The sequence below is a fragment of the Rhipicephalus sanguineus genome, chromosome 7, assembly GCF_013339695.2.
Source record: "Rhipicephalus sanguineus isolate Rsan-2018 chromosome 7, BIME_Rsan_1.4, whole genome shotgun sequence".
NCBI classification, from domain to species: domain Eukaryota; kingdom Metazoa; phylum Arthropoda; class Arachnida; order Ixodida; family Ixodidae; genus Rhipicephalus; species Rhipicephalus sanguineus.
This window is the reverse complement of record NC_051182.1, coordinates 9,373,535-9,386,910: the sequence shown is the minus strand read 5'-3', so window position 1 is coordinate 9,386,910 and position 13,376 is coordinate 9,373,535. Positions and strand designations below refer to the sequence as shown.

The 13,376-nt window shown below is 46.8% G+C and overlaps 1 protein-coding gene across 1 annotated transcript in view; it reads right to left on the bottom strand.

Annotated features, from left to right (window-relative positions):
- Nucleotides 1–13,376, bottom strand: part of LOC119399281 (WW domain-binding protein 2) — an 89,755-nt gene that overhangs the window by 62,495 nt on the left and 13,884 nt on the right. Inside the window, exon 2 of the mRNA XM_037666098.1 lies at nucleotides 7,213–7,315. Coding sequence (XP_037522026.1) covers nucleotides 7,213–7,315 — 103 coding nt within the window. The remainder of the gene's footprint in view (nucleotides 1–7,212; nucleotides 7,316–13,376) is intronic.

Here is a 13,376-nt window from a genome sequence, read left to right as displayed (position 1 = left end):
AGCATTCGATAAACGATACCCACCGGTAAAACCGAGTGCGTTAGCCCACCTACCTTCAAAACACTGCCGAACAGTTTGTCTGCCTTGCCGATTGACACGGCCCATGACAGCACAGCAGCACTTACCTAGCAGTAGACTAGAATGGCTGATATGCGTTTTCACTTAGCTAAAAAGCCAGCAGTGAAGGGCGATTGGCCATCGAAGATCACAGGCTCAACAAAAACACTTCGCAACCGCGCTGGGATTTCTTGTGCATCCGAATACATGCCTGTTGTTTACATGAACAGTGCAACAACATTTATTTTATCGTCGATCTTGCCCTTCGCGACAACCAAAATGAGGCACTCGGCATTAACCACACTCTCACCTTCGACAAAACACCGCGTTTTCACATCGCAATCTAGTAAACACAGTATTTCCAGCAGCAACAATCCGCACACGGACCTCCTTACCGTCGCCATCTCTCTGCGAGTGTTGCCTAACTTCGCAGCGCCCCCTGGATTTCGTTTTAGGTGCAAATAGAAGCCTACTTTGCCCTTAAAAGCCAAGGGCAGCAATTCTTCAATAACATAATTCCTGGGGCTTTACGTGCCAAAACCATAATATCAGTAGGGGCATACCGTAGTGGAAGACTCCGAATTAATTTCGACCACCTGGGGTTCTTTAATGTGCACCTCTAAAAGTACACGGGCCCCTAGAATTCGCCTTCATCGAAATGTGACTGCAGCAGTAGGGTGCAGCAATATTTTTTATACCGAATACCTCGTTTATCATATACTAGTAAGGTAGAAACCTACAGCAGTGCTGTTTGTCTAGCTAAGCAGTGTTTGCATCGAAATGCAACACTAGCCATCACTTTCCACAAGACGCGTGCCGAACCGGACTACTTCGCGTAGCAGTACATGCGCAGACGCTCCGCCCCATAGCTTTCCCTTCATTGCCAAGAAAAGTTGTCCGTGAGTATACCGCACGAGCAGACAGCGGAAGGGCAAGGTTCTCCCTGCGCAAATATTAGAAGAAGCAAGTGAGCTGGCCGACGACTTTTAAATGCGTCCATTTAGGCAGCCTTCATGTGAGCGCCTCCGTCAGAGGCACGGAGGCGCGCACATGAAGGCTCCCTACGCCCGTTGTGCTCCTCGCGCCATCTCGCTGGTAATGAAAAAATGCTTATAAGCGCCTGCCGTCTCTGAGTCCTGCCAGCGGTAAAGGGTGTGTATACTATAACGGTCGCCGTTAGCTACATGAAGGATCTGCTCTTTGTGGCGTAACGACTAGCGCCACGCGCTGCGGAGCGAGAGGTTGCTGGTTCAATTCCGCGCTTCGCAAGCATTTTTCTGAATTATTTTTCTTTTGAGCTTTTATATACACAGTGATGCTACCGAGGACTTCTGATTTGGAGCAATTTTTGGAGCAGCAAAATTTCCGTTTTGGAGCACTTTGGAGCAGCAAAATTTTCATCTTGGAGCACTTTGGAGCAGATAATTTTGCATCTGGGAGCACTTTGGAGCAGCGAATTTTACATCCTGGAGTGCAATACAGAAGCATATTGCATTAACATTCAAGCACCTGAGTACTATTAAGGGGCTCTTATGAAGGCTAGAAATATTTCGATTCATTGCAAATCTCATGGAAAAAATCATCTCAGGAGAACTCCATATTTCACTCGCTAAAAAAAAAAGAAATAAGGGCTCATGCAGTTGAGTGTTCTGGATTAACCTCTTCGGCGATTATTTTCGACACTAGCAAATAAACAGAATACCGGATCAATAAAATTGCACTTCATGAAATAACATTCTAAATACATCTATGTGGTTATCAGCAGATATTGTAGACAAACGCCGTGATGTACAGTGCCGTCCACTCTTAGGGTGAACACGGCTCAGCGTGGCCGCGCTCTGCGGAGCGCCAGAGCATATAGCGCGGTCGCGCATCGAAACGAAACGGCGCAGGCGCACGGGAACACGCTGCTCTTGCTGTACTACAGTGAAGCAATCGCGGGCGTGACAGCACCGGCCAGCACTGCAGCAGTCGATGCGATGTAGTCGCTCCTGTGGATTCTTGTGCGCCTGCGCCACTGCGCTTTGATGCGCGGCCGCGCTGGATGCACTGGCGCTCCGCAGAGCGCGGCCACGCTGAGCCGTGTTCACCCCAAGAGTGGACGGCACTGTACAGCAGTGCCTTAATGCAAAAGAGCCAAACTATCTCTAATGCATTCCCCTAAGAAAACTCCAATGCGAAAGCCAGGTTCTTTTTCTTCTCGATCGACGGGTTGATCCTCCCCGTCCCTCTCTGCAAGCTTTCTGCACCTCACCTGGTTTTGCGCTAGCTCCATGATCGGCGGACTGATTACGGAAGCAGTGTAAAGCGACGATGTCATGCGATGGCGTCATCACGTGACATCACGATATATGACGCCATGATGACGTCACAAGTTTTGACGATCTATGACGTGATCATGACGCCATCACATGATTATTTTTTGCATCAATCGACTGACGCCGCCGACGGCCAATTTTCGTGTTTGATAAAGCATCTGAGGCTTTCGCATTAATATTGCGTATTAAACGTTAACAACCTGGCCTTACATACCAAACTGTCCTCCACCATGTCACCTCTTTGCCATGCGCGAAACAGCTTCGCTTATCATCCACTTCAGAGAGTGAAATGGCTCCTCAAATGTTTATTGTGATAACAATTATATGGACACCCTCCGCGCATTTTCGCCGTCGCCATTGCCGTAATTTTCTGTATAAAGACCAAGTTAATAACATCACCATGCGCATTCTAGCCGCGGGTAAAAGCTCGCGAGCGCTGGCGACGAACGCGGCTAAAGCGGAGATTAAACTAGCCGGCCGTGTCTCCGTCGCACGGACAGCACATGAGACATCTTCCCGCGTGCGGGCCTGCCTTCGTTTGCTCATCAAACAGAGAGGAAACGCCCCGCCCGTCTTTCGTAAGGTGCATGAAAGGACTCCAGGGGAGCGGAAAGGGGGGGGGGGGGAGGGGACCGCATCGTTCGAAGGGCGCAGTCGCTTGCGCGCGCGCTATCTCGAGGCATCAGGAGACGGCTCGTAAACTTGCTGCGCTCTCAACGCTTACTTCGTGTTTAGAGAACTCAGAGCAAGAAAACGCTTCGGTTCCTGGAGCGGCCATAGTCCCTTAAAGGGACACTAAAGAGCAAAACGATTTTTCTCGCATTAGTAAAGTACTCTTCCACGATACCAAAAACACCACGCTTGCTGCGAGAAGACGCTTAATAAGCGAGAAAACGCGCAAAAAGAAAATACAGGTGGCGACGCCACCTTGGATTTCCCGCACCATTTGCCGTGACGTCACATATTTTTGACGGCGCCTGCTTGGACCTACGTAGTTCCTAATCGGTTAAATCGAAGTACATTGTCCTCTGAGGGGGCCAGAGACTTGACATAACGAGTTTGTGGAAATTTCGTCGAGCCAGTGGCGCCAAAATACGTTAAATGCTCTTTGAAACCTTTTACGTCACGAATTACAAAGTTCGGCGCGAAATTTAAAAATGAAACTTTGAACTTGGTTTTCTCCTCTAATAATAAACCTATGGTGGTGAAATAAACTACACAAGAGTTCTCTGAGCACACTTTATCAATATAAACCAATTCATTGTTTCTCTTTAGTGTCCCTTTAAACCAGTGTTTTGTTGAGTTACGCGAGATCGGATCCAAAAGAGTTAGCTGCTAGCCTTACTTCGTTTAACAATACAATTTGTTGGTATCGCATTCATTGCTTCGCCCTTAAGCGAAACTGAGTTCTTTTAACCGTCAGCTATTGACCCCCGAAAGCGAGGGGCGGACGTGCAACATGGGGTAGCCGCTTCACTGTGGGCCGTCAGCGACGGGCCCGCTACTGACAGCTGCGCACTTGTGGCTGCTCCGACCAGGAGATATGCTTTTATTAATGGGATGTCATTTTTAAAAAGCAAGCAAAAAAATTCGAATTGGAACCCTAGCACGTGAGCTCGAAAGGGCAGGGCCTTTTAGGGGGTATTTACCGCAGAGTGATTACAAACTTGGACGTGCTGGTATAAGCAATTACGAAAAAGCTCTTCCGAATGAAGATCCATGGATAAAGTACATCTGAGGAAAAGTGTGAACGCGTTTCCACCGTTCGCGTGCTCTTCCATAGACGCGAAGCAAGGAAAATTCGATACTGTCCCATATATCTACTGCTAGCGATCCCAGATTTCATTCCGCGATGTCCGGAAACAGAAGATGACAGACATTTTAGCAGCGCACATGTAGTTATTACTGAACATTGCTTTCCTTACGTGCCGTGCGACGCTTGAAACGAGCTATCAGCAGCGTTTCTAGAACAGACGACGTCCGCCGATGAACCGCCGTCGCACTTCCTCGCTACCGATAGGCCTAGACGTCACGCGCCTCTGCGGAGAGCGCGTTTTGCTGTCGAGCCGACTTGCAGAACAGAAGCTGCGTCGGCACCGTGCATGGAATCGTGGCTTACTCGAGACGCACGCGCGAGCGCTATTTATTCAGCGGAATAATTCTTGGTCCATGGTTGCGACTTTGGCAGCCCCAAGATCAAGCTGCACATGTTCTGACGCGCCAGCCGTGCGATTTCCGGTGATAGACGCCCCCAAACCCAAGACTTTGGCGCAGTTTGGCGCAATTTTCGTCGATATTATCAGGATGGCGCAGTAAATACAATTTGGCGCACTTTGGCGCAGTTGGCGCAGGAGTGGAATCACTGTATACAGTAAAACCTCGTTAATTCGAAGGCCTCGGGACCGAGAAAAATATCCCAATGAAGCGGGATTCCCAATTATCCGAAACAACGCGAAATCAAAGAAATCAGCCAGAAAACGTGATGTACGGAAGTCACACCTTTATTGTGGCAAGTCAGCCTACTTGGAGAAAAATTCCTCCATGCGTGACTGACGCGTTCGGTAGTTCCCAGCACTGAAAGTCATATTTTCCAGCCTGTCAATGAGGCGCAGCATCTCAGCCTCGCCGCCGTTGCACTCGACGAAGCTGCGCACAACACTCAAGGCATCGATGACATCCGCCAAAGGGGGTGCTCGGGAGGGCTCGTCATCGCTGTCAACATTAGAGGCCGAATCGGTCGATCTCGCAGCTATCTCGCTGTCGATGTCGGCGTAACACGTCTGCACTGTGCACTCGACATTTGCGTACTCGGAGAATCCGATTGGAGTGCACTCCTCGTCCGCGTGCAAAGCCTCATATCGAGCGCAGAGAGTCTCCCCTTCTTCATCAAACGGGCAAGTGACAGCGGTGACAGCAAACTCAGCGGAGGTTGCCTCTTCTTTCACAAAACCTGCGTGCTCAAAACACCATCGAATAACGGTGGCCTCCACCTGCCTCCATGCGTGAACAATGAGGCAAATACCACCGAGGAGGTCAATGTTATACTCCTTTCCGTTGTCATAGCAAAGGAGCATTCGCTTCAACAGATTGTAGCGATATATTTTCCTGGTATGGTGTATGACGCCCTGGTCCATCGGCTGCGATAGCGACGTCGTGTTCGGGGGTAGAAAGACCAGCCTGATTGCCTGCAGGTTCTGAATGTCGCCGTGAGCTGGGCAATTATCGACGACGAACAAAACGCTGCGCCCTGCGGCCGCAAACTTGCGGTCAAGGTGCCGCACGTATTCTTCAAAGAGTGCAGCCGTCATCCAAGCTTTCTTGTTTTTTTTAAAGATCAGGTCATCCTTGGATGGCAGTCGTGCATTTTTAAAACAACGAGGCTTTTCTGTCTTCCCAATAACAAGCAGTGGCAGCTTGTGCTCACCGCACATGCTTGCACCAAACAAAACAGTGATTCTATCTTTGTTCTGTTTCCGCCCCTTAATGTATGCCTCCTTCAAAGCGAACGTCTTCGTAGGCAACATTTTGTAGAACAGAGCAGCTTCATCAAGGTTGTAAACATCTGCTGCTTCGTACTTGGCGAGTAGTGGAGCCAAGGTGTGCTGCTTCCAGCCGTCGACAACAGACTGATCCGCGCTGCCACTCTCGCCACAAACAGTCACGAATGTCAGGTTGTTGCGCTCCTTAAATCGGCAAAACCATCCATTGCTGCATTTAAACTCAGAATGTCCAAGTTGCAGCGCCAGCTGGTTGGCCTTCTCACGCAATATGGTCCCATTCACAGGAAGGTGTGCTGCGTTGGCTTTCTGCAGCCAGTCGATCAGAGCTGCTTCAACGTCGGCGTACGTAGGCGGGCGTACTCGTGTACGCTTTGACGAGTGCGTCTTGCTGTAAGCATCGAGAATTTTCTCCTTATTCTTGATGATGTTGCACAGCGTTGACAGAGGCACGTGGTGCTTTTCGGCGAGAGCCGTTTTCGACGCCGTCGACTTGCTGGCCTCTTCAATTAAGCACACCTTTTCGTGCAGGGACAAGCTCTTGTACTTCGGCATCTTCCTTCCAAGCACACCTCAATCAACTAATTCACAGGGAAGACACTCAAGCGGAGACAGGAGACAAATGGAGCAGTCGCACCGAATCGCACAATGCTCGCCAGCCGACATCCAAATGGCACAAAGACTCCACAAAACATTCACTTCGCTAGAGTGGCTAACATCGCTGTTGAGATGATGATGATCATGATCGCAACCGCACGCATCGCCGCCTGGCAATTGCTAAAACATGGCGTCTACGACGTATTTCCGGTAAAAAAAAACATGGCCTTCGAGATCCGTACATCAAAAAAAAAAAATGCACGTTTTAGTTACAGCCTCCGAGATTCGCAACACCCTTTGCATATCTTGGAAGTCGCGGCCAAGTGTGCCAATTAACCGGGAAGTCGCAGACTGGCCGCACCAATTATCCGGTTAAATTTACATGTAAAAATTTGGGACCGCGCAAATAATACAAATTATCCGGGATACCCAATTAACCGAGTACAAATTACCGAGGTTTTACTGTATATATACATACTTATACATATACGGTGCATGACGGTGGCGATAGGGATGGCAAAAACCAGCGGAGACTGTCCATATAATTGCTATCGCAATAAAACTTAAATACGACTACATCATCTCCGAGATATCTTGTAGGGTGTTAGAGGCAGCTGTAAGTGGCAATTAATCTCAGAGTTCAATGTTAAGAAGCTTCATGCTCTTGATCATGCATCACTTTTGGCAATGGCAACATTTGTGTTCTCAAAAACAACGTTTTTCACACAGGCTGAGACACTAACCCGGTGTGTGGTGAGGTAGATGCGTCCTTTCTTGGTGCCATGGAACTGATGTGCATCCGAACCCTCGAACGTCAGTTCCACTCCGTCACAGTAGAGCAGAATGCTGGCAAGAGAGAAGAGAACGCATGCAAGAGAACCGTCACAGCAGATTCCACAAGCTCAGATTTTCCCCCACTGGCCTCAGAACATTCGTTTATCCTATTCTTGCTGGCATTACACTGTCCCTTCAGTGAAAGCTTGGACTGGACCCCACGATCCTGCAGCAAAGCACAAGCTTAAGAACCAGAGACTCTACACACTATTCTGGCTTGGCTGCCATCCATCTGTGTTGTCTGTGCGTGTACTTTCAAGACCACAACAGTCAAAGTGACAGTGCAAAATTCCTCTCTCAAAATTAACTGTGAAAAGCAGTGAACATAAATCGCAAGATAATGTTTTCCTTTTGTGTGTGCAAGTGCGCATTACAATTTTCCATTAAAATGCCAGCCTTACAAGCTCCTGTTCACACTACAACCAAAAAAGCTGTGAAACAGGAGCAGCTGCCCGTGCATGCAAGACTTGCTAAAGTTACACAGCCGCTAAACAAGTTTAACAGGATAACTTTGTAAAACAAGCAGAGATCCACCATTCTTCTAGCTGTCTATATTTTTTAAAATTTTTTTGTATACATACTGCAGGCCACATTCAGGCCGAAGCAGGAGTGCTGACGAAAAAAATCTTCATATACATAAAGTGGCAAACATTGCACATGGTCATTCAAAAAAGAAAATAAGTAAAAATACAAAAAAATATTAATCACACAACGTTGCTTTCCACACATGTAAGTTCAAGAAGATACAAAGTAAATTGTGCGACACTGGATTGTGAACACGTTACACATCAAAGTTGATATTTGCAATAACGTTAACAAATGTGTCTGCTGAAGCAGAGGAAAGTGCACTTTCGGAAACTGCACTATATATGCGATTACCTCAGCTTTTCCTCTCTTTGTTACCAAGTTTGGCAGGTTAACTACTGACTACTTCAGTGGCGTAAATCTAGTTAAATCACAAGCGGTGACACACATATTGCCATGGCGGCCATCTTGTTTTTATTTTTATTTACGTAAAAAGTAAAATCATGCTTTGAAATAATATTTTAAAAATGAGCATGGGTTCCCCCAGCTCAAGTAATTGCAATGTTCCATCGAGTCTTCTCCAAAAGCGGTCAAGTGGCGATTTCGATAGTCACACACAGCTGAACGGTATTAATGAGAACTAACAGACATTATTTTGTGTCTAAAAAACAAACAAAAACGAGCCTTTAAAAGTCATCTTCTTTCCTTCATTCATAGTTGAAGGGTATGGAACACAGACATTACAAAATAAGCAGGCATTAACAAAACAGTTATTGCACTATACTTAACTCTCAAGCAATTCAAATATATGGTGTTTGAAAGACAAATCTCAAGGGGGGACAATGCAAGGAGTGTCCCCCTCACCCTGAACACAAGAGGGGTCAGGACTCCCTGACTCCCCGGTGATTTACGTCAGTGCAGATTTTTAAAAGCTTCCTGATGGGCCTCACAATTTATGACTAAAATGCATCACTTTTTGTACATAAGATCAATATTTGTGTAGCTTGAAGCCCTCATCAGCAGGACGACAGACTGAAGAAAGGGCAAAATCAAGTGGCTAGACTTGTAGGTAGTAAGTATAATCTATTTTATGAAGGAAAGACATTTGGTGCAACAGCATTACATGCAATTAAAATTTTCTGCACCAACAGTTGCTGTCATTGGGCATCAGGTGTATGGATTAGAGCTGTGCGAATAGCAAAATTTTGGTTGCAAAGAAAATCTGAATAATAAAGTTTGAGTGCAAATTGAATAGAAAATTTCTTGAACATTTTACGAATACCTTGAAGTGAAATCACAGAAAAAAAACTGCACAGGATCCCTAAGCATATCTTTATGAGCAAAAAAGCATCTCTTTTGGCCAGGCCCAACTGATGTGGCGGACAAGGGCACGCATTGAGTTAGACGTTCCTCATCTGCTGCTTGGGTGGCCACCTGCCCAGTTTTAGACTGGCCCGACCAGTTTTTTAGATAGTGGGCCGGTTGGCGGTCCCCACCTAAGATTTGCTGCCAATGGCTGTTCTGTATGTCATAATATGCCATCATTTATTCTCTCGAGTGTTTTATAAGCGTCAGTTCAAATACAACGGTAGCTATTTATCATCAATCACCAAAACTCTCATGCTATTAGTCAGCCAGTTTTTAAGATACCTTCAAGCATAGCGATCACTGGAGCATGTTATTGCACATGTATGTATACAGGAATATCTGATACCTTTGTGGCATATGTGTGGTACACATTTTAACGTTTTTTTGTCTGTGCAATATCACTGGCCTGGTGGATTCAGACACGAAGAAGAGCTTCTTATGGAAGAAATATGTGTGGTTCCTTTTCAGTGCAGCACATTTAGGGCACTAAGAAAAACCTCACTTACGTTTAGTACAAGGGTAATTTCAATAACGGGTATTTTTATGCCACAATTAGACTAGGCTAGCTCCGTGCTGTGGTTTTATGTACATTAATTAAGTTTATCTTGCTCAAGGAAAGCTATGCCCCATTAAATGGCACTGCATGCCGAAAACTTAATATGATGTCTGTTGTGCAACATTACCTTAATCTCTCGTAACTACCCCCCTGAAAGGGTCATGAAGCACCCCTTGGGTTTGTTGAAAAACACATCCTGCGGAAAGCTGACATGGCTATGAATTGCTCAGCCAAATATTGCAGTCGTGCGCACCGCGTCAATGCTACCAAGCGGAGCGCAAAGTTGTTGTTTTCTCAGGCGCCCTCTTTTCAAACAAAGGCCGGTTCTCACTTTCGTCGGTGGGCGGGGCATCTGCCAGCCGACATCGCGTATCTGCTTCGCCGCGTTGCATAAGACAGCATCCTCACTGGCCGACAGCCGACATAAATCGAGAGCGGCGTTCGGATCAGATGCACTTCTTGCCATGGGGTGCCACCACTTGCCGGCACCACACTCCTCAGTCTGCTAACTTTACACGGTAGCCGCACTCACGCATGCGAATCACAGCGGGAGAGCGATCGCGTTGCATGAAGCGCGCTGACGTAACTTCTTTCCCGCGTGCCATCCCTCCCTATGTAGCTTCCAGTGCGCTCGTCGGCACGAGCAAAGAGAGAAAGCGCTGAGAGCGTGCACCAAACCCCCGTAACTCCGCTCATTCTTGACGGATCCCAGAAATATTTGCAGCAATAGATTCAGGAGGCAGTAAACTCCGATACTGAGGTCATTAGATCATTACTTTGAAAAGTGGTTCATGATCTCTTGAAGGGTAGCTCTTCTTTTTTTTGGAGAAAGGTGTCTGCTGTTTCCCTCTCCTACTCTGTGCCAGTTGGCGTAGACGTCAGTTCCAGTGGGAGAGGTCAAATGTTTTCCACACGACTTTTGCGGATGCCGGATGAGTGGGCGATTTCACGTTAGAACGTAGTGCAAAACATAGCCAAACAGAAAACAATTCCTGTTTCACGGTAGCCTGTAGACCTGGCGGCAGCATGCTCTCCACTGCTTGAAAAGAAAACTGTGTTGCAGGCCGTCTGTCGCGTATGACACAGATTACGTAATGCACAGTATCGCCACGAGCTTGAATAACTTTAATATTTTGCTAGACACAATATAAATTAGAACAGACAATAATGCCAAGGAAAGTATAGGAGACATTATTTGTAATAATTGGGATATAAGTGTATAGACACAATATAAATGACAACTAACAGACAATAATGCCAAGGAAAGTATAGGAGACATTATTTGTAATAATTGGGATATAAATGTATAGACACAATATAAATGACAACTAACAGACAATAATGCCAAGGAAAGTATAGGAGATGTCATTTGTAATAACTGGGATATAAATGGATACATTTATATCCCAATTATTACAAATGACATCTCAATTACATTCCTTGGCATTATTGTCTGTTAGTTCTCATTTATATTGTGTCTCACAAAGAAAAACGAGCCCTTAAAAGCCATCTTCTTTCCTTCATTTAATAGTTTGCTGTACTTCAAGTGATACTAATGAATTTGATATCACAGGCTGATTTTGCAGCGCCAGGACATTATCCGGAAAACTTATTTCGGAAACGAGTCGATCAAGTACGAAACTGAAACCACGTTCACAGCATTAGCAACAGCCAACCATCAGTGGCAGACGTAGTGACACTGCATTCACAAAATGGCGATGAAATGCATTTCAAAGGGGCCCTGCAACACCTTTCAAGGTAATCTTTGAACAACTTCATTAAAGGAGTTTGCTGTCCCACAAATTGACTGCCACAAAAATTTTTAAAAATCCGTCAAGTATGCGCGGAGTTACAGGGATTTCTGGCACGCTGCAAGTGCTCTCTCCCTTCTCTTGTCCTGACATGCACCCTGGGACGTAAGCAGGCAGGGATGGCACGGGGGAAGGAAGCTGCATCACACGTCACGAGGACTCTCTCGTTTTAAATGCGAAGCATTTTTTAGGGAACCCCAGGCACTTTGAGCGTTTCTATCTACGTATCTATCTATCTAGCCGCCCACGTATGGGTGCTCTCGTGATCACCTCCTCAGCTTGGAGTAGACCGAAATTGGCATGGGGAGGTAAGAGGGTTTGATGAATATGACTGTCTGGTCATGACATGAATAATGCGAAAATCCTGCCGCATATGACGTCAAGGCAAGTGTGGCACATACCAGTATACCACGAGCCATGGTATAAGTGGGTATGCACCACAGGTGATTGACAGTTCATATCTACCCAGGGACGGCGAGAACAGACATTGGTAATTTAAATGCGAAAGCATTAAGAAAAACTGACATTGGCAGTGTTGGCCCAACGAATGGAAAAAATAAAAATGCCCCCACCTCCCCGAAGAGAATCGTGAAGAAATGCGAATGCATTTCTTGCGCTGGGAGTACAAGGCGTAGTAATTGCCTTGAGAGGCACCCAGCCATGAGGCGTGCGCTTCACTCCATATATATATATACGTGCGAGCGCGCGGACGGGAGAGTGGGGCGCAGGGAGGAGAGAGAACGAACGGCAAGAGAAGGAGCGGCAAAGCACTGCACCTACCCTCTCCTACACTCTCTCCACACACGCGGGAGCTCCGCCGAGCGCGCGATGCGAGCGCCCTCACACGCCACAGCGCGCTCTTCCTCTCCACTCACTCTCCACTACTCCGCCCGCAGCACCTGCTCCGGTTGCTAGGGGCGAGGATAAGCACGCACGCCTGCAGCTGTTGCTATGGGTGAGGGAGTGAGAGCGGAGAGATAACACCTGCCGGCGCGCAGACACCGACAGACGCCTGACATGCCCCGACTAAGAAATGCATTCGCATTTAAAATTATCATCCCAGCAAGACTCGAACTAAAGCATTCTGTGTGGCAGTCAGGTATTCTACCGCAGAGCCACACGACGTCTTGAAACTGTTTTGGAAAAAGACCCTATGGAGGCGTAATGTCAGTGCAAAGTCAATTGTGCTTGCAGTGCTGGCTATCTAATTTTAGAACAAAGCAGTAAAAATTAGATATGTTCTCCTGGTACAGGCGTCATGCCAGATTAACGGCAATTGTGGTTCCAGTGTTGGCTCCGCTTAACAAACACATATTACACTTGTATTCCTATGATTCAGGAAGCTATAGTCAAGCGTTGCTCAACCCCGCAGGAATATGCTAACGAAAGTTACATGTGATATTCACATAATCGCATCGTAGAGTGCACTTCGTTTCGATAATACTGATGTATGTGCTATAAAGTGAGTGCTGACATTACATCAGTCTATGAGTTACCCTTTAAACGCCAGTGTACTTGACGTGCCTGCAAAGCCACGATGTGCACACAACTACTCGCTTATAAAAGCACGTCAATGCACTTCATAACGCTTGGCTGAAAGCCATAAAATGCAGCACAGACAACTACTTGCTGATTGCTTCACACGTGAAACCGATTCCCACAAGGCGTGGGATCTGTCAATTTTTTTCCTTCGAACGTGCGGCTTACTTTCACTGGAATCACGAGCGAGCACATCGTGCCATCTCACAGTGGTTGCGGTAACTATGCAGCTCACAATGCTCAAACGAGCCAATGGCCGTGGACTTTGGGCTTA